The sequence below is a fragment of the Pleurodeles waltl genome, chromosome 9, assembly GCF_031143425.1.
Source record: "Pleurodeles waltl isolate 20211129_DDA chromosome 9, aPleWal1.hap1.20221129, whole genome shotgun sequence".
Taxonomy (NCBI): domain Eukaryota; kingdom Metazoa; phylum Chordata; class Amphibia; order Caudata; family Salamandridae; genus Pleurodeles; species Pleurodeles waltl.
In genome coordinates this window covers 1,122,730,923-1,122,757,181 of record NC_090448.1, presented here as the reverse complement: position 1 = coordinate 1,122,757,181, position 26,259 = coordinate 1,122,730,923, and the positions used below count along the sequence as shown (strand labels likewise).

Below are 26,259 nucleotides of genomic sequence, written 5' to 3'. Positions count from 1 at the left end.
AGTACTTTAGGCTTAGGTTTCAGCGCAGAGTGCGAGGGTGGGGCGTCTGAACGTTTGATGCCTGCCATGGCTAGAATGTAGTGACAGCTCGATAGCTTTCACTTCTAATCTAATGGATTTTTATTTTATTTTTTATTTATTTTTTATTTATTTTTTAGGTAGGGCAGGGAGTGATTTACTCACGATCTGTTGCCCCAGAGGAATGTTCTGCATTTCGAGCGTCACTTCGGCCTTAGAGTCTGAGTCTTCTATGGAGAATGCCTCCTCTGCAGCGGAGGCCTCCTGGATGTCCTGCTCTGTCTCTGACGTGGTGTCCTCAATACCGAAAATGTTGGGCAGGCCCTCAATCTCCTACCTCTGCATTTCTCGCCACAAGCTCTTCTATAACTCAGTCTTATTTGACCTGAAGGATTGGCAAGCCTCACAGTCCTCCTCCGTGTGCTCCAGTGACAAGAAGAGGTTACAGACCAGATGTTGGTCAGTCCAAGGGAATTTGGAATTGCACTTTGGACAGAAACAGAAAGGTGTAAATTCCATCAGACTTTCATTCTCCGAAGTGTAGGATGGAGAGAATGGTCAACCTACAAGCTCGGCCCAGAGGGCCTATATCCAAAAGTTTGATTATATGGAGATTTTTTTCTATCCCGTAGCGAAAGGGACAAAGGTGACAGGATCGGAAACAATACTGGCAGGGTAGGAGGGGGGTTCCCAGAACAGACGTATAACTGTCTCAAACTGGAGCTCCGAAGAAACACAACCGGACAGTGGAAGAAAACAATCTTAAGTTGGAGTCCAGGACCATGTGCATTGTCAGCAACAGGAGGAGTCACCCTACTCGTGACTTGAATGACTTTCCAAACAAAAACAACTTGCAATCTTCAGGACCCAACATTAGATGGCCGGAGTATGCAGAGCATGTGTATCTACAGCCACACGTCATCAAACCCAGTGGTTTCCTTCACCTGACAATTACTACTACTCACTGGGAGACACCAAGCCGCACTCAGACTCTCTGAGGTCAAGTAGACCCAGGCATAACAACCGAGCATCAGGTTCAGTCTTCAGGGCTGCGCTGCGAGGCAGTGAGGGGTGACAATTTGGTGATCTGGGCTATCAACTCATCCATGCAGGCTTCCCCAGCTTTTATAGACCTGTGCTGCAAACATGAAGTCAGCCAACTGACTCTTGGCATGTACGTTTGTGGCTGGGCTCAGTGGATGAGCTCTCCACAAGCAGGACACCACAGGCACAGACGTATTCTTGGTCAGCCGAACGCGCAGTAGGTGCAATCCAACTTCGGTGCAGCCTCTTCTTTGCCGGTTTCCACAGTCAGCAGTGGGTCCTCTTCTTCAGTCTTTGCTAGATCCGAGTTCTGGGTGCCAGGGGTGCCCCTTTTATGCCCAGAAAGTGCCCTTGGGCAATGGATTACTTAGATTCCTCTTGTCTGATAACCACTTCCTGTGGAGCTATCCCAGAGTGCTCTTTTCTGTCCACTTCCAAGATGGCTGAAGCCTTAACTTTAGGTGTAGAGCACAGCAGCCCGTCCTAGGGGTGGGGCTATAAGCCCATGGTAAAACTAGTTTGGCCAGGGTTTTCACCTCTCTGTCTGAGACACCAACTTGTCTACCTGGAAGGAAAAAAAACAGCACCACTTGAGTGATCACCATTTGCTCTTCAAAGGTGTCATCGCCTTTGAAGCTCACCTTTCCCGCTAGCACCCCATGTGGCTTCCTTCCAGAAGGCGTTAACACCTCCAGTAGCAGGCCTCTATTTTTTACCTTTCCTGGGAGCTGTTTACATGCCCCACCACCCCCACCCCAATGGCTTTTGCCATTGCTTAAAAGTTAGGAATGTTAAACTGCTATACCAGTCTGCAGGCTGGGAGATTTGTTTTACCTCAAACCACCCAGGGTGTCACAATATGTGCTGCAGTCCCTAAGGGGACAACTTACTTACAAGCCCCGAGTACCCCTGGTACCATATACTAGGGACTTATAAGTTAGTCAGCTTGTGCCGATTGGGTCTAGTCCAATCAAACATGCAGATTCAAGGGTCAGGGCACCGGCAAAGAGGTCTTGTTAGCAAGCCTCAGTGCACTCTCAAGGTCGAAAAATCAGCAGCATCAGTCCAAATTTTTGAGGAGCGGCCATACAAAAAGAAGCGTTTCCTTACAGATTCCATTAAGTATTATTGCACCTTGGAATTAACATTTTGCGTGTTTTCCACATAAATCATTTTAGTACTGTGAACTCCAATTCTTACCAGTGTGATGTCCCTAGAGGCAGCTGCAGCACTCATATGCAAGCTTGGTTGTCTGACAGAACTACTGCAGTCTAACGCACGGGCAAACGTACCAACAGAGCTGGAAAATAATTTAAAAAATGCATATTTTATGAGCACATTAACACAAATGTGTTGACAAATAGTAATTACAGGTCCCTATGTGCACTTATGTCATTCATTAGAATTTGCAATGCCAAACTGATGCAAATACTTGTTTGCAGATTCACTATGAACTCCCCAGTTTTGTACATGGAAAAGTTAACTTATCCGTAATCATAATTGCGCTTCTAGGAAACTGTCATTAAAGCTTTAAGCACAGAATAGTGGCATGCATGTGCTGTGTCTTGGAACATATTAAGGGAATTTACAGGGTTACATAAACCTCACACTCTTTTCAAAGAAGGAGAGAGGGCTGTTTATGATCTAATTGAGGACTTCCCTTAAGAAGAGTTATGATTAAAGGCAAGTAAGCTTTCCTTGTGCTCCGGGGATTCATTAATAGAAATGAGCACTGCATAGATTAGCAAGTCCATCCCCCAAAAATACCGAAAGGAGAACAAGGGTTCACTTAACCCAAATAGATTTCATACGGAAGCATGGTCAACAGCTCTGGAGTTTAAATCAAGGAAGCAGTATCATTCATTAAATATATCTGCAGTGACTAGGTTTCACCTCTCATACTTTATTGACAGGCCTGCCTGAGCAAGCATTGTGATAACCTGATAGAATGCAATAAAACACTCCCTCTAGAAGAATGCATTTCTTCCTTGCATTAGATAACACTCTTTCTGGTGGACATTCTAATTACCAACAGATGTTTGACCTTCTGTGCCCTTCTAGGAACACACCATGTGTGTCCTCTTTGGAAAAGCATCCATAAGCTCATCTGCTGGCAGGTGACCCCATCAGCCGAAGCTCTACAGCCCAGACAATAAAACAGAGCTATACAAGCATCGTCCCTGTCCCAGGACATCAGTTCCCATGATTGTTTTTCATGCCATCAGATGCACAATATCAGGTAGAGAGAAGTAGCCAAGTTCAGATCTTGTCAATTCCAATAGACTCCACAGAACGAGGAGGCGGACAGTGGGGAATATGCAGGTAGACAATGCACAAAAAAGACTTTACCAAAGATAAGGGCACAAAAGTGCGGTCTTTCTTGGCATGGCTTCCCCCATTCTCTGCCTGTTGTCAGTGTTTGGCTGTGTTTACTGGGATCCTACTAACCACGACCCCAGTGATTATGCTCTCTACCTTCTAACTTGGTAACTTGTATGTACCATTTTTGTTTCACCCCACATTTGGCATACTGGTATTCCCATCTGTGTCCCTAGTATATGGTACATAGGTACCCAAGGTATTAGGGTCCTAGGTGATCCCTATGGGCTGCAGCATGTATTATGTCACCAATAGGGAGCACATGCAAAGTGTTCTGCAAGCCCACCATTGCAGCCTGTGTGAAAGGATGCATACACCGTTTCACTAACAGGTCACTGCAAGTCACCCCTATGGCAGGCCCTCCTAGCCCAGAGGGCGGGGTGCAAGTACCTGTGTGTGATGGCACCCCTGAACTTGCAGAGGTGACCCACAAACTCCAGCTCCATTTTCCTGGACTTCGTCAGTCCAGGGAAGCCAATTTACCTGTGTACTAGGCATAGGTCACAACCTATGTCCAGCTACATAATGGTTACTCCGAACCTAGGCATGTTTGGAATCTAACAAGTCGGAATCATACCCCAATACTGTTGCAAGTACTGGAAGTATGATTCCATGCACTCTGGGGGCTTCTTAGAGAACCCCCAGCACTGCTACCACCAGTCTTACAGGGTTTTCCAGGCAGGCCAAGATGCTGCAACCCCTTAGGCAGGTTCCTGCTGCTTGATCTGATCAAGCTCAGGAAGGCAGAACAAAGGATTTCCTCTGGGAGAGGGAGGTAACCTCTATCTTTGGAAATAAGTGCGACTGGCTTGGGAGGGGTAGCCTCCCCAAGCCACTGGTATGCTTTAAAGGTCACATTTGGTGCCCTCTGTGCATAAACCAGTTGTAGGAAGTTGGCTCTGTATATACTATCTCAAAGTGAGAAATAGTGTGCACAGAGTCCAAGGGTTCCCCTTAGAGGTTGATAGTGGCAAAATTAGATAATTCTAATGCTCTATTTTGTGGTAGTGTGGTCGAGCAGTAGGCTTATCAGAGGGTAGTGTTAAGCATGTGTTGTACACACACAGGCCATAAATAAGAACACACACTCAAAGACTTAACTCCAGGCCAATAGGTTTTTATATAGAAAAATATTATTTTCTTAATTTATTTTAGAACCACAAGATTCAGCATTTAGGTAAGTACATAAATTGTAAGGTACTTCACACAGGCAAGTATGGAACTTTGAATTAAAACAGTAATACACAGTTTTGGCAAAAATGGCAATAAGCTACTTTAAAAGTGGACAGTGGAAAAATCAACAGTTCCTGTGGAAGGTAAGTAGTGGCTAGTTTCTCAGGTAAGTAAAGAACTTACAAGTTCAGTCTCCTGGGCATAGGCAGCCCACCGTTGGGGTTTCAAGGCAACCCCAAAGCCACAGCACCAGCAACACAGGGCCGGTCAGGTGTAGAGGTCAAAGGAGGCCCCAAATAACATAGGCACCTATGGAAAACAGGGGTGCTCTGGTTCCAGTCTGCTAGCCGGTAAGTACCTGCGTCCTCGGGGAGCAGCCTGGGGTGGGGGGGGGGGGGGTGGGGGGGGGGGGGAGGACGGCGGTGTGCACACAAAAAACACTGTCAGCGGCACAGGGGTGGCCGGGTGCAGTGTGCAAAGTAGGTGTCAGGTTTGTTGTACAATGGAGGCGCCCGGGGGTCACTCTGGCGATGCAGGCAGGGCACGGGGGCTTCTCGGGCCAGCCACCGACTGGGCTAGGATGAGGGCCGCCTGCTTGTCACTCCTGGACTGGTAGGTGGTTCCTCTCGGTCCTGGGGGCTGCAGGTGCCGTGCTTGGTCCTGGCATCTGGTTCCTTTGTTACCAGGCAGTCGCTGTCAGGGGGGCCTCTGGATCCTCTCTGCAGGCGATGCTGTGGGGGTGCAGGGAGGTCGACTCGGGGTGTCCATGTCGTTGGAGTAGCCTGGGAGTCCTCTCTGTGGTGTTGGTTGTCCTTAACTCGAGCTGGGGTCGTCGGGTGCAGTGTGTGAAGGCTCACGTTTCTGGTGGGAAGGTAGAGTCTCTTAAGTTGCTTTCTTTTCTGTTTCTGGACAGAGCTGCTGTCCTCGGGAGGTTCTTGGTCCTTTAGGTGCAGGTCAGTCCCCCGTGTCCTCAGAGGTCGCTGGTCCAGCTGGATGCGTCTTGAGACAGGCCGGTAGTGCTGGGGCCAAGTCAGTTGGTGTCTCCGTTGTGTCTGCGAGGCTTTCAGGTCAGCAGTCCTTTCTTCAGGTTGCAGGAATCTGATTTCCTGGGTTCAGGGTTACCCTTAAATACTCAAGTTAAGGGCGTTTTTTAGGTCTGGGGGGCAGTAGCCAATGGTTACTGTCCTGGAGGGTGGCTACACCCTCTTTGTGCCTCCTCCCTGAGGGGAGGGGGGGCACATCCCTAATCCTATTGTGGGAATCCTCCAAAACTAAGATGGAGGATTTCTAAAGGCAGGGGTCACCTTAGGGGCTGTCCTGACTGGTGGGTGACTCCTCCTTGTTTTCCCAATTATCTCCTCCAGCGTTGCTGCCAAAAGTGGGGGCAGTGGCCGGAGGGGCGGGCATCTCCACTAGCTGGGATGCCCTGGGGCGCTGTAACAAAGGGGGTGAGCCTTTGAGGCTCACCGCCCGGTGTTACAGTCCCTGCAGAGGGAGGTGTGAAGCACCTCCACCCGGTGCAGGCTTTGTTCCTGGCCACAGAGTAACAAAGGCACTCTCCCCATGTGGCCAGCAACTCGTCTGGTTGTGGCAGGCTGGCAGAAATTGGTCAGCCCCACACCAGAAGTCGGGTTGGTATTCAGGGCCCTGAAAGGGATAAACCTTAACTTTATTAGACATATCCGCAGAGCAGGGAGGCATAGTTGGGTGTAAGGAATCTGCAGCTAGATAGTCTCTACCAGATAATGCGTTATCGAAGGTAAGTAACTTGTAAACTGCTAGAGACTTCCAGCTGCAGATTCCTTACCTTAGAATAGATACTTAAGCCATAACCTCCTGGCGGTGGGCTGCGGATAAATCTTCTCAAACTAGAAAGTCCTGAAGGACCGAACAGGCAAAGTGTCTGTCTCTGGACCGGACTGTCCAGGCAGTAGCGTTTTGCAAACGTGTGCAAAGATGCCCTCGTTGCTGCCTGATAGATATTCAGGACTAGAACACCTCATGCTAGCGCAGTGGTAGCGGCCTTGCCCCTGGTGGAATGAGCCCTCAGGATGGTGCTTCTATGCCAGTCCACAGCAGGTTTTAATGCAGAGAACGACCCAGGGCGAAATGGTTTGTTTCTGCACTGCCTGACCCTTCTTTGCTCCCACGTACCCCACAGAGTTGGTCCTCCACCCGGGACTCTTTTGTGCAGTCAAGGTAGAATGACAATGCTCTTTTTGGGTCCAGTCGTTGCAGTCGCTCCTCTTCCTTAGAGAGTGGAGCAAAGAAGGTGGGCAGGGTGATATTCTGACCCAGATGACATGGGGGTCACCACCTTGAGGAGGAAAGAGGCATGAGTTCTTAGAACCATCTTGTCTGGTAAAATAGTGAGATACGGTGGCTTAGATGAAAGAGCTTGCATCTAACTCACCCTCCTGGCAGAAGTTATTGTCACTAAGAAGGCTGTCTTGATGGTGAGCAGCCGGAGGGGACAGTGTAAGGGCTCAAAGGGAGCACACATGAGAAATGTGAGGACAAGATTTAAGTTCCATTGAGGCATAACAAAGGGCATAGGGGGGAAACATATGTACAAGGCCTTTAAGAAATCTATACACAATAGGAGCCTTGAAAAGTGAAGGCAGATCAGGCATGCGAAGAAAAGCCGATAAGGCGGAAAGATAGCCTTTGAGAGTACCCAAGGCAGAACCCTGCTGGGCAAGGAATAGTATAAAGCGAAAGATATCAGAAAGAGAAGCAGAAATAGGATTAATAGATCTTTTTGCACAATAATATGCAATGTGTTTCCAACAGTAGGCTTGTACTGTTTCAGTGGATGGACGTGTGGCTGCCAAAATAACTTTACAGTCTTCGGGAGGAAGGTCAAATGCCGCCACTCAATCTCCACGCATGAAGGCGCAGAGATGACAGGTTCAGGTGGAGTAACTTCCCATGCTGCTCCGACAGAAGATCCTCCCAAAGGGGCAGACTGATCGGAGGATCAATGCTCATTTTCAGAAGCTCAGGACACCAGACTTTCCTTGCCCAATCCGGAGCCACTAGGATTACTTGGCCCAGTCGTTCTTGACCTTCTTGAGAACACTGTGCAGACGTGGTGTGGGTGAAGGCGTACAGGAGGCCTGAACTCCATGCGAAGTGTCACCGAGCGATAGCCGTCATGGAAACTCAAACGTGCAATACTGCTGACATTGCACGTTCTCTGCGGAAGTGAACAGGTCTAACCAAGGCTCTCTCCACTGCTGAAAGAGTCCTTGGCGTCACCTTCGGGTGGAGACACCATTCGTGATTCGCTAGGCATCAACAGCTGAGTTTGTCTGCCCTGGTGTTCAGAGAACCTGCCAGGTGTTGAACCACCAGGGTTATGCCCTGCTGTTCCAGCCATGTCCACAGACGCAGCGCTTCTTGACAAAGGGTCCACAACCCCACACCGCTCCCTGCTTGTTGCAGTACCACACTGGGGTAGTGTTGTCCGTGAATCCCTGCACAATCTTCCCTTTTACAACCGGAAAAAAATGCTTTCAATGCCAGTCGAATCGCCCAGGGCTCCAGTAAGTTGATTTGGAGTCCAGAGGCCTCTTATTCTCCACCTCTCCCAGATGGCCACCCCATCCCAGATGGAAGCATCTGTTACTACTGTGAGATGTGGTTGTGGAAGGGAGAGGAGTCTGCCTCTGACCCCATCACAGTTCAATAACCACCACTGCAGGTCTTTTGCAGTTCCCTACGAGATCTGAACTGTGTCCGTGAGATTTCCCTGATGCTGTGCCCACTGGAACTTCACGTCCCATGCAGAGGCCTGAGATGCCATCTGGCATGTTTGACTAACAGGATGCAGGAGGCCATGAGGCCCATCAGCCTCAGAGTATGTCTCACTGAAGTCCAGGATAGAGGCCAAAACATCAGTATTATAACCTGAATATCCTGGACTCGCTGCTCGGGTGGATAAGCCAAAAACTACACTGTGTCCAGAACAGCTCCAATGAAAGAGAGCTTTGGAGAGGGAGTCGAGTGTGACTTCAGCATGTTTATAGTGAACCTCAGCGAATGCAGGAGGTTCACTTTAGTCTGAAGGTGGGTGGCAAGAGCCTGGGGTGTAGGAGCCTTCAACAGCAAGTCGTCAAGGTAGGGAAGACTGAAATCCCTAACCTGCACAGATGAGATACTACCACCGCCATCCCTTTTGTGAAGGCCCGAGGGGCACTGGTGAAACCGAAGGGGAGCACAGTAAACTGAAAGTGCTTGTGGCCCACCTTTAACCACAAGTAGCGCCTGGGGGCAGGCAGGATGGGGATATGAAAATACACATCTGGAAGTGCTGCGCTACCATCCAGTCTCCTTGGTCTATGGCAGACCAGACCCGAGCAAGAGTAAGCATCTTGAATTTCTCCTTTTTGAGGAAGAGATTGACATCCTGCGTATCCAGAATGGGACGAAGACCCTTGTTCTTTTTGGGAATCAGAAAGTAGCAGGAATAACAACCACTGGCTACTTTTGACATTGGAACACTTTCTATGGCTCCTTTGGCCATGAGAGCCGCAACTTCCTCGCGGAGCAGGTCTAAATGATCCTCCATCAGCCGTTCTTTTAATGGAGGCATAGAGGGAAAGACTGGAAGGGGAGGGTATAGCCCTGCTGTATGATCTGCAAGATCCATTTGTCCTATGTTATGAACCGCCAGTGAGGGAGATTAAATTGAATCCTCCCTGCCACTGGGCGCAAGTGGTCTTGCAGATTCATACTAGGAGAACTTGTGCGCTGTGGATACGGGGTGGGGGGCGTGAGGGGGGGTGGGGGTTGTACCACAATCTCGTCCTCGCAGTTGACGGAGGGCGGTGGCTGATTTGTGGGGGGTGTGGTACCACAACCCTTCTGAAGCCTCAAAAGAGGCGAAAGGAAAACAGCTGGTGAGCGGGAGCCAAGAGGCCCAGGGATCTGGCCGTAGCCCGAGAGTCTTTGAACCGCTCACGTGCAGAGTCTGCTTTCTCTCTAAATAGGCGTGAGCCATCGAATGGCATATCCATAAGGTTTGCTTGGAAATCCCACAAAAAGCCAGACATACGGAGCCAGGCGTGGCAACGAAGGGCCACCACTGAAAAAAATCGCCCTACCCAGCGTGTCGGTCATGTCCAAACCACACCGTATTGTAAACTTTGCAGCATCTCTCCCATATTTAACAGCTTTTGAGAGTGTCCCGCACGCCCTCCGGGACCTGGGTCAGAACATGGGCCACTGTATCCCATAAAGTATGGGGAAAACGGCCCAACCGCCAAGAGTTGTTTACAGACCTCAATGCCAGGCTGGAGGAAGAAGGCATTTTCTTACCAAGCTGATCCAGCCTCTTGGATTCCTGATCTGGGGGAGCAGAATGGAAGGCACCCTGGGAAGTGGACGCCTAGACCACCAAGCTTTCCAGTGTGGTGTGTTGGGTGAGGAAACTAGGATCATTAGGAGCTGGTCTATGGCGACGGCCAATTGTCCTTTTTACAGGAGCCCCTGTGGTGGGTTTGGACAACGTCCCCAGCAAGACATTACTGAGGGCTTTGTTAAAGCGTAACATCGGTTCCGATGTGGAAACCCTTGTCTGAAGCACGTCAGTCAGGAGGTTAGTCCTGACTGGTAACGCAGGCAAATCTAGGTCTAAGACCACAGGTGCCCTACACACCACACCATGTGAAGCTCCCTCCTCCATACCCACAGTAGGAGGTGAGAGTATGTCAGTGTGTGGAGAAATATCCAGTACACTGGCTTCCCCTAGTTCCTCATACCAGTCCATATGCTCCAAACTATATTCTAAAGGGTCATGCGACCTTCCGATTCCTTACCTGTACCTGGCTGGTCAAAATAAGCCTAATTAACTGATCTGGCCCCTGTCGGCACAGTTGAAGTCTAAATCGGCGTTGAACTAGGTGGTTCCGGCTCTGGATCATCTGGAATTAGGACAGGGCTCACACCACCGGTGGGCGCTGGCAGAGCAGACGCTGGGATTGACACTGGAGGAAGCTGAGTGTGTGCACTCTGCGTCGTTCCGGATCCGGTATCGGATCCAGGAGTCCCCAACGGCACCAAAGCCGAACCTGCTGGTGTGGAAGCCGATGGGGCCCCTGCTAACCCCGTGGGGCCCGGTCTAATACGAGGCGAATGATGTTGTAAAACTCTACTCGAGCAGGGGTCACTCATGTGAAAGAGGGGGGGCTCAGTTTGGTCAAAGTCGTATCAACTTTCGAGTCATCATCTCTGTCTAGGCACCACAGACATACCTAATGGAGGTCCGAAACCGACATGGCGCAATGGCATGCACCACACAGCTTGAACCCGGTCTCCTCAATGTCATCCTCGCACAGCCTTGAAAATACTTCAACAAAAAGGCTGAAAAAAGGCCTGCCAAAAAAGGCATAGGGTAGCTCGAATCCAGACCTGCGCTTAACGGGTGCAAAAGGTAAAGAACTGATGTACGTGTGCCGGGGTGATGCCTTTGTAGGTGACCGTGATGTCACACACTGCTCCAACGACACCGACGGCAGATCCGAACGATGCCACCCGACAGTACGAGCAGGGTATTGCTTAGAAAAAAATTCTGTATTCCAAACACGCCAGGAAAATCTAAGGTAAGGAATTTGCAGCTAGAAGTCTCTAACAGATCAGCAGGACGATGAATACACCCCCTTGCCACCAACGCTACCTCTCGCTTCCACCTATTCGAGAGAGAACCCCTACTAATGTTCAACGCTAACAATCAAACACCATGGCTACTACTTATATATTCCCATTACCCTTCATATCTTCCACCCCTAAAGTACCACTTATCGCAAGACTCAACACATCCTTCCCCTTAAAACATTAAAAGCAATGTACAGAGTACTCATAAAACTAATACATGGAACAATTATACAAGATAATCAAACTTAAATACATAAAACACAATATTTACATGGAAATAGCATAGAGTGAAAGAAATCTCCTGAACTGTCTTCGAAATATCAAGAATGTAATCTTGAAACTTGTTTGGCAACTTCTTAATCCTCAAAGTCATGCTTTGTTCTGAACACTCATTATTCATACTCTGACACTTTTTATTAATGACATTAAATTCAGTCTTATTTTTTACTCTCATCTAATCGGCAATAGACAACTTCAGATGACAACTCATTCAATTATATCCTGTCCACATAGCTTCTCCAATTATATAATTCTGCGCACAAAGCTAAAGGTACTCTGCGAACTTTGTGTACCTTGGGATTTGCATTTTCAACTAGTTTAATCTTGTGAGTATAACCCTTGAATATTCCTAGTTTTTCTTGAAGTACATCTGGATACACATTCCACCCATGCATTATTTTCAACAGGAAGAACTTGCATGTAATCCTTACTTAAGCCTACATGAGCAAGGTTATGATCCAACAATATGCCCAAATTCATACCAACCTACCAAACAAGCATCATCTTTTGCTACGTACACAATTCCTCTCGAAATACTACCTTGAAAATTGAATTCACCCTCAAACTCTCAAAGTACCCTTATGGGTTTACCTCCATAACCGACTGGTCTAATTACTGAATCCTTAAATTAATATTACTAAATGTTTCCTTTCGTTTATTTTCGCTCAACAGGGTGAATGGAGATCCTGAATCTGTCATGACCCTTACTTCACTTCCATTAATGCATATGTTGCAGACACTACTTCACTATGCACTTTATTTTTAGACATGGCATAGATTTGTCAATACTTCATCTTCATCGCTAGTTGTGTTACTATTGATAACCTATTAGCTACCATTCTATGAGCTTTACTAGTTCATGTCTTTCCAGATGACCTACATACCCTGGCAAAACGCCCCTTTTTCATGCATTTGGAACGTACTTTATCTATGGCAGAACATACAGTGGCATTTCCTAAATGAGATGCACTGCCACATCTATAACACTGTCTGAAACTTTCTATTTTGTTGTATTTTTCAGTCAACTTATCCACTCCTTCTCTCTGTTTGTTTTTCTTATTTTTTCCTTTGATGATCAATACATTTTGTGGTTGAGGTTTAGGACCAGATATATTCATTTTTTTCAATATATGATTTTAAGGAAATGCCTCCTTGGCATGGTTACCGCCTGACTTTTTGCCTTTGCTGATGCTATGTTTTGATTTGAAAGTGTGCGGAGGCCTGCTAACCAGGCCCCAGCACCAGTGTTCTTTCCCTAACCTGTACTTTTGTTTTACACAATTGGCACACCCTGGCATCCAGGTAAGTCCCTTGTAACTGGTACCCCTGGTACCAAGGGCCCTGATGCCAGGGAAGGTCTCTAAGGGCTGCAGCATAGCTTATGCCACCCTGGGGACCCCTCACTCAGCACAGACACACTGCTTGCCAGCTTGAGTGTGCTGGTGAGGACAAAACGAGTAAGTCGACATGGCACTCCCCTCAGGGTGCCATGCCAACCTCACACTGCCTATGCAGTATAGATAAGTCACCACTCTAGCAGGCCTTACAGCCCTAAGGCAGGGTGCACTATACCATAGGTGAGGGCACCAGTGCATGAGCACTGTGCCCCTACAGTGTCTAAGCAAAACCTTAGACATTGTAAGTGCAGGGTAGCCATAAGAGTATATGGTCTGGGAGTCTGTCAAACACGAACTCCACAGCACCATAATGGCTACACTGAAAACTGGGAAGTTTGGTATCAAACTTCTCAGCACAATAAATGCACACTGATGCCAGTGTACATTTTATTGTGAAATACACCCCAGAGGGCACCTTAGAGGTGCACCCTGAAACCTTAACCAACTACCCGTGTAGGCTGACTGGTTTTAGCAGCCTGCCACACTCGAGACATGTTGCTGGCCACATGGGGAGAGTGCCTTTGTCACTCTGTGGCCAGTAACAAAGCCTGCACTGGGTGGAGATGCTATCACCTCCCCCAGGCAGGAGCTGTAACACCTGGCGGTGAGCCATCATTGGTGGATCAGCGGTGGGATACAAGACTTTGCATTTGCTGGACTACTCAGCCAATACCTGATCACACGACAAATTCCAAAAATTGACATTAGAAATTGATTTTTGCAATTTGAGCTATTTTTCTAAATTCTTAAAAGTCCTGCTAGGGCCTTGTGTTAGTCCCTGTTTAGCATTTCCTTTTAGAGTTTAAAAGTTTTGTGAAAGTTTGAATTAGAACCTAGAACTAGTTTTAGATCCTTAAAAAGTATTCCAACTTTTAGAAGCATAATGTCTAGTACAGAGATGAATGTGGTGGAACTCAACACCACCCCTTACCTCCATCTTAAGATGAGGGAGCTAAGGTCACTCTGTAAAATAAAGAAAATAACAATGGGCCCCAGACCTTCCAAACTACAGCTCCAGGAGCTTTTGGCAGAGTTTGAAAAGGCCAACCCCTCTGAGGATGGCAACGCAGAGGATGAAGATAGTGACTTGGAGGAAAATTCCCCCCTACCAGTCCTAACTAGGGTGAACAGGGCCTCTCAAGCCCTGTCTCCAAACATAAGAGTCAGAGATGCTGGTTCCCTCACAGGAGGACCTCTCTGAAATCACTGAGGATAATTCCAGTGAAGAGGACATCCAGTTAGCCAGGATGGCCAAAAGATTGGCTTTGGAAAGACAGATCCTAGCCATAGAAAGGGAAAGACAAGAGATGGGCCTAAGACCCATCAATGGTGGCAGCAACATAACTAGGGTCAGAGATTCTCCTGACATGTTGAAAATCCCTAAAGGGATTGTAACTAAATATGAAGATGGTGATGACATCACCAAATGGTTCACAGCTTTTGAGAGGGCTTGTGTAACCAGAAAAGTGAACAAATCTCACTGGGGTGCTCTCCTTTGGGAAATGTTCACTGGAAAGTGTAGGGATAGACTCCTCACACTCTCTGGAAAAGATGCAGAATCTTATGACCTCATGAAGGGAACTCTGATTGAGGGCTTTGGATTCTCCACTGAAGAGTATAGAATTAGATTCAGGGGGGCTAAAAAAACCTCGAGCCAGACCTGGGTTGATTTTGTGGACTACTCAGTGAAAACACTGGATGGTTGGATTCAGGGCAGTGGTGTTAATAATTATGATGGGCTGTACAATTTATTTGTGAAAGAACACCTGTTAAGTAATTGTTCAAATGATAAACTGCATCAGCATCTGGTAGACCTAGGACCAATTTCTCCCCAAGAATTGGGAAAGAAGGCGGACCATTGGGTCAAGACTAGGGTGACCAAGACTACCACAGGGGGTGACCAAAAGAAAGGGGTCACAAAGCCTCCCCAGGGGAAGAGTGTTGAGACATCCAAAAACAAAAATAGTAAAGTCTTCTTCAGGCCCCCAAAAACCTGCACAGGAGGATGGGTGGGCCCAGAGCCTCTTCACAAAACAATTTTGGGTACAAGGGTAAAAACTTTGATCCCAAAAAGGCCTGGTGTCGTAGCTGTTATCAGACTGGACACCAAACTGGAGACCAGGCCTGTCCCAAAAAAAAGTACCACTTCTAACTCCACTCCAGCTAACACTGGAATGGCTAGTCTCCAAGTGGGATCAACAGTGTGCCCAGAGCAAATCAGGTGTCACACTGAAGCTACATTAGTCTCTGAGGGGGGGGTGGATTTAGCCACACTGGCTGCCTGGCCTCCTAACATGCAAAAATACAGGCAGCAGCTCTTAATTAATGGGACAAGTGTAGAAGGCCTGAGGGATACAGGTGCCAGTGTCACCATGGCGACAGAGAAACTGGTTTCCCCTGGTCAATACCTGGCTGGACAAACTTATCCAGTCACCAACGCTGACAATCAGACTAAAGTACATCCCATGGCTATGGTAACTTTAGAGTGGGGAGGGGTCAATGGCCTGAAACAGGTGGTGGTCTCCTCAAATATCCCAGTCGACTATTTGCTTGGAAATGACCTGGAGTCCTCAGCATGGGCTGAGGTAGAACTGAAAACCCATGCAGCCATGCTGGGTATCCCTGAACTGGTGTGTGTCAAGACAAGGGCACAGTGCAAGGCTCAGGGTGAAAAAGTAGAGCTGGAGTCTGGAAAACGGGCCCAGCCTACCAAGAGAAAAGGAAAGCCAGCTGGGAAACCAGCTGCAACACAACAACAAAAAGAGAACCTCTCTTCTCAGGAAGAAGTTCTGCCCTCTGAGGGAACTGAGCCTATGGAGTTAGAACCTTATCAGGTTGAGCTCTTAGGTCCAGGGGGGCCCTCAAGGGAGCAGTTGTGTAAGGGGCAAGAAACCTGTCCCTCTCTTGAAGGCCTTAGGCAGCAAGCTGCTGAAGAGTCCAATGGCAAGAAAACTGGAACACATAGGGTCTACTGGGAAGATGGGCTCCTGTACACTGAGGCAAGAGATCCCAAACCTGCTGCCACTAGGAGAGTGGTAGTGCCTCAGGCCTTCAGAGAGTTCATACTGACCTTAGCCCATGATATTCCCCTTGCTGGGCATTTGGGACAAACCAAGACGTGGGAGAGACTAGTCAACCACTTCTACTGGCCCAACATGTCCCAGAAAGTTAAGGAGTTTTGTGTCTCCTTTACCACTTGTCAAACCAGTGGTAAGACAGGTGGACATTGTAAGGAAATGCCTCCTTGGCATGGTTGCCCCCTGACTTTTTGCCTTTGCTGATGCTATGTTTACAATTGAAAGTGTGCTGAGGCCTGCTAACCAGGCCCCAGCACCAGTGTTCTTTCCCTAAACCTGTACTTTTGTATCCACAATTGGCAGACCCTGGCATCCAGATAAGTCCCTTGTAACTGGTACTTCTAGTACCAAGGGCCCTGATGCCAAGGAAGGTCTCTAAGGGCTGCAGCATGTCTTATGCCACCCTGGAGACCTCTCACTCAGCACAGACACACTGCTTGCCAGCTTGTGTGTGCTAGTGAGGACAAAACGAGTAAGTCGACATGGCACTCCCCTCAGGGTGCCATGCCAGCCTCTCACTGCCTATGCAGTATAGGTAAGACACCCCTCTAGCAGGCCTTACAGCCCTAAGGCAGGGTGCTCTATACCATAGGTGAGGGTACCAGTGCATGAGCATGGTACCCCTACAGTGTCTAAAAAAAACCTTAGACATTGTAAGTGCAGGGTAGCCATAAGAGTATATGGTCTGGGAGTCTGTCAAACACGAACTCCACAGCACCATAATGGCTACACTGAAAACTGGGAAGTTTGGTATCAAACTTCTCAGCACAATAAATGCACACTGATGCCAGTGTACATTTTATTGCAAAATACACCCCAGAGGGCACCTTAGAGGTGCCCCCTGAAACTTAACCGACTGTCTGTGTAGGCTGACTAGTTCCAGCAGCCTGCCACACCAGAGACATGTTGCTGGCCCCATGGGGAGAGTGCCTTTGTCACTCTGAGGCCAGTAACAAAGCCTGCACTGGGTGGAGATGCTAACACCTCCCCCAGGCAGGAGCTGTGACACCTGGCGGTGAGCCTCAAAGGCTCACCCCTTTGTCACAGCCCAGCAGGGCACTCCAGCTTAGTGGAGTTGCCCGCCCCCTCCGGCCACGGCCCCCACTTTTGGCGGCAAGGCTGGAGGGAACAAAGAAAGCAACAAGGAGGAGTCACTGGCCAGTCAGGACAGCCCCTAAGGTGTCCTGAGCTGAGGTGACTCTGACTTTTAGAAATCCTCCATCTTGCAGATGGAGGATTCCCCCAATAGGGTTAGGATTGTGACCCCCTCCCCTTGGGAGGAGGCACAAAGAGGGTGTACCCACCCTCAGGGCTAGTAGCCATTGGCTACTAACCCCCCAGACCTAAACACGCCCTTAAATTTAGTATTTAAGGGCTACCCTGAACCCTAGAAAATTGGATTCCTGCAACTACAAGAAGAAGGACTGCCTAGCTGAAAACCCCTGCAGAGGAAGACCAGAAGACGACAACTGCCTTGGCTCCAGAAACTCACCGGCCTGTCTCCTGCCTTCCAAAGATCCTGCTCCAGCGACGCCTTCCAAAGGGACCAGCGACCTCGACATCCTCTGAGGACTGCCCCTGCTTCGAAAAGACAAGAAACTCCCGAGGACAGCGGACCTGCTCCAAGAAAGGCTGCAACTTTGTTTCCAGCAGCTTTGAAAGAACCCTGCAAGCTCCCCGCAAGAAGCGTGAGACTTGCAACACTGCACCCGGCGACCCCGACTCGGCTGGTGGAGATCCAACACCTCAGGAGGGACCCCAGGACTACTCTGATACTGTGAGTACCAAAACCTGTCCCCCCTGAGCCCCCACAGCGCCGCCTGCAGAGGGAATCCCGAGGCTTCCCCTGACCGCGACTCTTTGAATCCAAAGTCCCGACGCCTGGGAGAGACCCTGCACCCGCAGCCCCCAGGACCTGAAGGACCGGACTTTCACTGGAGAAGTGACCCCCAGGAGTCCCTCTCCCTTACCCAAGTGGAGGTTTCCCCGAGGAATCCCCCCCCTTGCCTGCCTGCAGCGCTGAAGAGATCCCGAGATCTCTCATAGACTAACATTGCGAACCCGACGCCTGTTCCTACACTGCACCCGGCCGCCCCCGCGCTGCTGAGGGTGAAATTTCTGTGTGGGCTTGTGTCCCCCCCGGTGCCCTACAAAACCCCCCTGGTCTGCCCTCCGAAGACGCGGGTACTTACCTGCAAGCAGACCGGAACCGGGGCACCCCCTTCTCTCCATTCTAGCCTATGTGTTTTTGGGCACCACTTTGAACGCTGCACCTGACCGGCCCTGAGCTGCTGGTGTGGTGACTTTGGGGTTGCTCTGAACCCCCAACGGTGGGCTACCTTGGACCAAGAACTGAACCCTGTAAGTGCCTTACTTACCTGGTAAAACTAACAAAAACTTACCTCCCCCAGGAACTGTGAAAATTGCACTAAGTGTCCACTTTTAAAGTAGCTATTTGTCAATAACTTGAAAAGTATACATGCAATTGAAATGATTCAAAGTTCCTAATGTACTTACCTGCAATACCTTTCAAACAAGATATTACATGTTAAATTTGAACCTGTGGTTCTTAAAATAAACTAAGAAAAGATATTTTTCTATAACAAAACCTATTGGCTGGATTTGTCTCTGAGTGTGTGTACCTCATTTATTGTCTATGTGTATGTACAACAAGTGCTTAACACTACTCCTTGGATAAGCCTACTGCTCGACCACACTACCACAAAATAGAGCATTAGTATTATCTCTTTTTACCACTATTTTACCTCTAAGGGGAACCCTTGGACTCTGTGCATGCTATTCCTTACTTTGAAATAGCACATACAGAGCCAACTTCCTACAGACATCCAAAGGCCCCCCTCATTCCACTTCCAGTGGTGGGGGTCCCCTGCGAAAGAGTGGGTGTGGACATAGTGGGTCCACTGGAACCTCCCACAGCCTCAGGAAATATGTACATACTAGTAGTAGTGGATCATGCTACTAGGTATCCTGAAGCTATTCCCCTTAGGTCGACTACTGCCCCTGCAGTAGCCAAGGTCCTCATTGGTATCTTTACCAGAGTGGGCTTCACTAAGGAGGTGGTGTCTGACAGAGGTACCAACTTCATGTCAGCATACCTGAAACACATGTGGAATGAGTGTGGAGTGACTTATACACTCACTACACCCTATCATCCAAAAACTAATGGCCTTGTTGAGAGATTCAACAAGACATTAAAAGGCATGATCATGGGGCTCCCAGAAAAACTCAAAAGGAGATGGGATGTCCTCTTGCCATGTCTGCTTTTCGCTTACAGAGAGGTGCCTCAGAAGGGAGTAGGGTTCTCACCCTTTGAACTTCTGTTTGGCCACCCTGTAAGGGGACCACTAGCTCTTGTGAAAGAAGGCTGGGAGAGACCTCTTCATGAGCCTAAACAAGACATAGTGGACTATGTACTTGGCCTTCGCTCAAGGATGGCAGAGTACATGGAAAAGGCAAGTAAAAACCTTGAGGCCAGCCAACAGCTCCAGAAGTTTTGGTATGACCAAAAGGCTGCACTGGTTGACTTTCAACCAGGACAGAAAGTCTGGGTTCTGGAGTCTGTGGCTCCCAGAGCACTCCAGGACAGATGGAGTGGCCCTTACCCAGTGCTAGAGAAGAAGTCAGGTCACCTACCTGGTGGACCTAGGCACTAGCAGGAGCCCAAAGAGGGTGATCGATGTGAACCGCCTCAAGCTCTTCCATGACAGGACTGATGTGAATCTGTTGATGGTAACAGATGAGGATCAGGAAGCTGAGAGTGAACCTCTCCCTGATCTTCTCTCATCAAACCCTAAAGATGGCTCAGTTGATGGAGTGCTCTATTCAGACACCCTCTCTGACCAACAGCAATCTGATTGTAGGAAGGTCCTGCAACAGTTTGCTGAGCTCTTTTCCCTAACCCCTGGTCAGACACACCTGTGTACACATGATGTGGACACAGGAGACAGCATGCCTGTCAAAAAAAAAATTTCAGACAGTCTGACCAAGTTAAGGAAAGCATCAAGGTGGAAGTCCACAAGATGCTGGAGTTGGGAGTAATTGAGCACTCTGACAGCCCCTGGGCTAGCCCAGTGGTCTTAGTCCCCAAACCTCACACCAAAGATGGAAAGAGAGAGATGAGGTTTTGTGTGGACTACAGAGGACTCAATTCTGTCACCAAGACAGATGCCCATCCCATTCCTAGAGCTGATAGACAAATTAGGTGCTGCCTAATTCTTAAGTACCTTTGACTTAACAGCAGGGTAGTGGCAAATCAAAATGGCACCTGGAGCAAAAGAAAAGACAGCATTCTCCACACCTGATGGGCATTATCAGTTTACTGTTATGCCCTTTGGTTTAAAGAATGCCCCTGCCACCTTCCAAAGGTTGGTGAATCAAGTCCTTGCTGGTTTGGAGTCCTTTAGTGCAGCTTATCTTGATGATATTGCTGTCTTTAGCTCCAGCTGGCAGGATCACCTGGTCCACCTGAAGAAGGTTTTGAAGGCTCTGCAATCAGCAGGCCTCTATATCAAGGCATCCAAATGCCAGATAGGGCAGGGAATGAAAATGTCACTTACCCAGTGTACATCTGTTCGTGGCATTAGTCGCTGCAGATTCACATGTTGTGCATAGTCCGCCGTCTGGTGTTGGGTCGGAGTGTTACAAGTTGTTTTTGTTCGAAGAAGTCTTTTCGAGTCCCGAGACCGAGGGACTCCTCCTCCTTTGTTCCATTGCGCATGGGCGTCGACTCCATGTTAGATTGTTTTCCCCGCAGAGGGTGAGGTAGGAGTTGTGTATGTTAGTAATAGTGCCCATGCAATGGAATGAATAAGTATGTACCAACTAAGGTTTAAGTAATATATTTACAAATGTACAAATGTTGAAGATAACTTCCAAACGGCTACAGGCTCCCGGGGAGGCAGGTGGGCACATGTGAATCTGCAGCGACTAATGCCACGAACAGATGTACACTGGGTAAGTGACATTTTCAGTTCGGTGGCATGTGTAGCTGCAGATACACATGTTGTGCATAGACTAGTAAGCAGTTATCTCCCCAAAAGCGGTGGCTCAGCCTGTAGGAGTGGAAGTAGTCTGAAATAAAGTTCTTAGTACGGCTTGTCCTACTGTGGCTTGTTGTGCGGATAGCACGTCTACACAGTAGTGCTTAGTAAATGTGTGAGGCGTAGACCATGTGGCTGCCTTACATATCTCGTTCATTGGAATGTTTCCTAGGAAGGCCATGGTAGCGCCTTTCTTTCTGGTTGAATGTGCCCTTGGTGTAATGGGCAGTTCTCTCTTTGCTTTAAGGTAGCAGGTTTGGATGGACTTAACTATCCATCTGGCTATACCCTGTTTTGATATTGGGTTTCCTGTATGAGGTTTTTGAAATGCAATAAACAGTTGTTTTGTTTTCCTAATTTCTTTTGTTCTGTCAATGTAGTACATTAGTGCTCTTCTGATGTCTAATGTATGTAGTGCCCTTTCAGCTACTGAGTCTGGCTGTGGGAAGAACACTGGTAGTTCTACCGTTTGATTTAAGTGGAACGGCGAAATAACTTTTGGTAAAAATTTTGGATTGGTTCTTAGGACTACTTTATTTTTGTGTATTTGAATAAAAGGTTCTTGTATAGTAAACGCCTGAATTTCACTTACTCTTCTTAGAGATGTGATGGCAATGAGAAATGCAACCTTCCACGTTAAGAATTGCATTTCGCATGAGTGCATGGGTTCAAAAGGTGGGCCCATGAGTCTTGTTAAGACGATGTTGAGGTTCCATGAAGGAACAGGTGGTGTTCTTGGTGGTATAATTCTTTTTAGGCCTTCCATAAACGCTTTAATGACAGGTATCCTAAATAGTGAAGTTGAATGGGTAATCTGCAGGTATGCAGATATTGCTGCGAGGTGTATCTTTATGGAAGAGAAGGCTAGATTTGATTTCTGTAAACGTAGTAAGTATCCCACTACATCCTTTGGAGATGCATGTAATGGTTGAACTTGATTATTATGGCAGTAGCAAACAAATCTTTTCCATTTGCTAGCATAGCAGTGTCTAGTGGATTGTCTTCTAGCTTGTTTTAGGACTTCCATACATTCTTGGGTGAGGTTTAAATGTCCGAATTCTAGGATCTCAGGAGCCAGATTGCTAGATTCAGCGATGCTGGGTTTGGATGCCTGATCTGTTGTTTGTGTTGTGTTAACAGATCTGGTCTGTTGGGCAACCTGACATGGGGTACTACTGACAGGTCTAGTAGTGTAGTGTACCAAGGTTGTCTTGCCCATGTTGGTGCTATTAGTATGAGTTTGAGTTTGTTTTGACTCAATTTGTTTACTAGATATGGAAGGAAAGGGAGAGGGGGAAAAGCGTACGCAAATATCCCTGACCAGTTCATCCATAGAGCATTGTCTTGAGACTGCCTGTGTGGGTACCTGGATGCGAAGTTTTGGCATTTTGCGTTCTCCTTTGTTGCAAATAGGTCTATTTGAGGTGTCCCCCAAATTTTGAAGTAAGAGCTTAGAATTTGGGGGTGAATCTCCCATTCGTGGACCTGTTGGTGATCTCGAGAGAGATTGTCTGCTAGTTGATTTTGGATCCCTGGAATAAATTGTGCTATTAGGCGAATGGGGTTGTGAATTGCCCATTGCCATATCTTTTGTGCCAGGAGGCACAGCTGTGTCGAGTGTGTTCCCCCCTGTTTGTTTAGATAATACATTGTTGTTATGTTGTCTGTTTTGACAAGAATGTATTTGTGGGTTATGATGGGTTGAAATGCTTTCAACGCTAGGAATACTGCTAACAATTCGAGGTGATTTATATGCAGTTTTGTTTGATGTACGTCCCATTGTCCTTGGATGCTGTGTTGATTGAGGTGTGCTCCCCACCCTGTCATGGAAGCATCTGTTGTTATCACGTATTGTGGCACTGGGTCTTGGAAAGGCCGCCCTTTGTTTAAATTTATACTGTTCCACCATAGAAGCGAGATGTATGTTTGGCGGTCTATCAACACCAGATCTAGAAGGTGACCCTGTGCATGTGACCACTGTGATGCTAGGCACTGTTGTAAGGGCCTCATGTGCAGTCTTGCGTTTGGGACAATGGCTATGCATGAGGACATCATGCCTAGGAGTTTTAATACCGTCTTTGCCTGTATCTTTTGTGTTGGATACATGGCTTGTATAACCTTGTGAAAATTTTGAACCCTTTGTGGACTTGGAGTGGCTATTCCCTTTGTTGTGTTGATTGTCGCTCCTAAGTATTGCTGTGTTTTGCACGGCAGAATGTGAGATTTTGTGTAGTTGATGGAGAAACAGAGTTTGTAGAGGGTTTGTATGACATAATCTGTGTGTTGTGAACACTTTGTTAGGGAGTTGGTTTTGATTAGCCAATCGTCTAGGTACGGGAATACGTGTATTTGCTGCCTTCTGATGTGTGCAGCTACTACTGCTAGGCATTTTGTGAATACTCTTGGTGCGGTTGTTATACCGAACGGCAACACTTTGAATTGGTAATGTATTCCCTTGAATACGAACCTTAGGTATTTCCTGTGCGAGGGATGTATCGGTATGTGGAAATACGCGTCCTTTAGATCTAAGGTTGTCATGTAGTCTTGTTGCTTTAGCAGTGGTAACACGTCTTGTAGCGTGACCATATAAAAGTGTTCTGATTTGATGTAGGTGTTTAGTGTTCCGAGATCTAGGATTGGTCTCAGTGTTTTGTCCTTTTTTGGTATTAGAAAGTACAGTGAGTAAACTCCTGTGTTTACTTGTGTACATGGTACCAATTCTATTGCGTCCTTTTGTAGTAATGCTTGAACTTCTAGTTCTAGAAGGTCTAAATGTTGTTTTGACATATTCTGTGTTTTTGGTGGGACATTTGGAGGGAGTTGGAGAAATTCTATGCAATAACCATGTCGGATAATTGCTAAGACCCAAGTGTCTGTTGTTATCTCCTCCCAGGATTTGTAAAACTGACTTAGTCTCCCCCCCACTGGTGTTGTGTGAAGGGGTTGAGTGACTTTTGAGTCACTGTTTGGTTGTAGGGGTTTTTGGACTTTGAAATTTTCCCCGGTTTCTAGGGAATTGTCCTCCTCTGTACTGGCCCCGAAAGCCTCCCCTTTGGTACTGTCCCTGGTAGGTAGACGGTGTTGATTGTGAGGTGCTGGCTTGTGTGGCTTGACCCCGAAACCCCCCTCTGAAAGTTGTTTTGCGGAAGGTGCCGAAAGTGCCTCTGCCCTGCGGGGAATAGAGTGCGCCCATGGCCTTGGCTGTGTCAGTGTCCTTTTTCAATTTCTCAATTGCAGTGTCCACTTCGGGTCCAAACAATTGCTGTTCATTGAACGGCATATTAAGCACCGCTTGCTGTATTTCCGGTTTAAAGCCAGATGTGCGCAACCATGCGTGCCTTCTTATGGTTACTGCGGTATTTATTGTTCTTGCAGCTGTGTCCGCTGCGTCCATAGAGGAGCGTATTTGGTTATTGGAGATGTTTTGTCCCTCCTCAACCACTGGTTTTGCCCGTTTTTGAAATTCTTTGGGCAGATGCTCGATGAGATGCTGCATCTCGTCCCAATGGGCTCTATCATATCGCGCTAGGAGCGCCTGAGAGTTCGCGATGCGCCACTGGTTTGCAGCTTGTACTGCAACCCTTTTCCCAGCTGCGTCGAACTTGCGGCTCTCTTTATCCGGAGGTGGTGCCTCGCCTGATGTGTGCGAGTTGGCTCTCTTGCGAGCTGCCCCTACCACGACTGAATCTGGTGGCAGTTGTGAGGTGATAAAAGCAGGGTCCGTGGGCAGTGCTTTATATTTTTTCTCCACCCTTGGAGTTATCGCTCTACTCTTGACCGGTTCTTTGAAGATCTGCTTTGCGTGCCTTAGCATTCCTGGAAGCATAGGCAGGCTTTGGTAGGTGCTATGGGTGGAGGAGAGGGTGTTGAAAAGGAAGTCATCCTCGACAGGTTCTGCGTGTAACGACACGTTATGGAACTCTGCTTCCCTAGCTACCACCTGTGCATACGCTGTGCTGTCCTCAGGTGGCGAGGGCTTGGTAGGGTACGACTCAGGACTATTGTCTGATACTGGGGCGTCGTATAGGTCCCAAGCGTCTTGGTCATCTTGGCTCATGGTGGTATGAGCCGGTGAATGTGACGGAGTCTGTGCCGGTGATGTGTGAGTTACAGGTGGAGGAGAGGGTGGCGGAGTTACCTTCTTCACCATTTTTTGTGGTGTTTGTTCTTGAGTTTGGAACTCGAGTCTCCTTTTTCTCCTGATTGGGGGAAGAGTGCTGATTTTCCCTGTCCCACTTTGTATGAAGATCCGCTTTTGTGTGTGGTCTACATCAGTGGTCTGTAACTCTTCTTCAAATCTGTGTTTGCGCATTTGAGAGGACAGTGATTGTTCCTCTGTATATGAGCTGGCAGTTGGTTCGGTTGCTGGTCGTTTTGGCACCGAAACTGTGTCTCTGCTTGTTTTCGGCTCCGAGGCGAATTTTTTCTTTTTCGGCGTCGAGCTTTCTCGGCGTCGATCTTCCTCGGTGCCGCTGTCTCTGCGCCGAGCAGCTTCGGTTCCGCTGTCTCGGCGTCGATCTTTTTCGGCAGCACTTTCTCGGTCCCGAGATTGCTGCGTGCCTGTGATCTCGGCACCAGTTCGGCCTTTTTCGGTGCCGATGGACGGTCACCTACTTTATGGGTTGAGCCATGGCCTGTTGGCAGTGGCGTCCCCTGGGCCTTGTCTGTTTTCTTGTGTGGTGCTTGCTTCGATGTCTTACTCACAGTTTCTTCGACGTCGAATTCCTCCGAGTCCGATTCATGGATGGAGAAGGCTTCCTCTTCTTCTCCTTGTCCCTCGAACTCTCGGTGTCCTGTCGGCGTGGACGCCATCTGCAATCTTCTGGCTCGCCGGTCACGGAGCGTTTTTCGGGACCGAAACGCACGACAGGCCTCACACGTTTCTTCCTTGTGCTCGGGCGACAGGCACAAGTTACAGACCAAATGTTGGTCTGTATATGGATATTTATTGTGGCATTTAGGACAGAATCGGAACGGGGTCCGTTCCATCAGTGTCTATGTTACACGCGGTCGGGCCGACCAGGCCCCGACGGGGGATCGAAATTACCCCGAAGGGCTACCGGAGCTCTTCACGATTCGGTGTCGATTCTATTCTTACCCGATCCCGAGCGAAACAATACCGACGTAGTTTTCCGAAGTTAAGACTATCTTTCCGTCCCGAAACCCGGAGCGAAA

General features: G+C 48.1%; 1 protein-coding gene across 5 annotated transcripts in view; it reads right to left on the bottom strand.

The window, feature by feature from the left end:
• The window catches only part of MTA1 (metastasis associated 1), a 555,902-nt gene that overhangs the window by 274,481 nt on the left and 255,162 nt on the right, over nucleotides 1-26,259 (bottom strand). For all 5 annotated transcript variants that reach the window (XM_069208854.1, XM_069208851.1, XM_069208852.1 and 2 more), the window contains exon 8: nucleotides 2,263-2,362. In XM_069208854.1, the coding sequence (XP_069064955.1) occupies nucleotides 2,263-2,362 (100 nt within the window). The remainder of the gene's footprint in view (nucleotides 1-2,262; nucleotides 2,363-26,259) is intronic.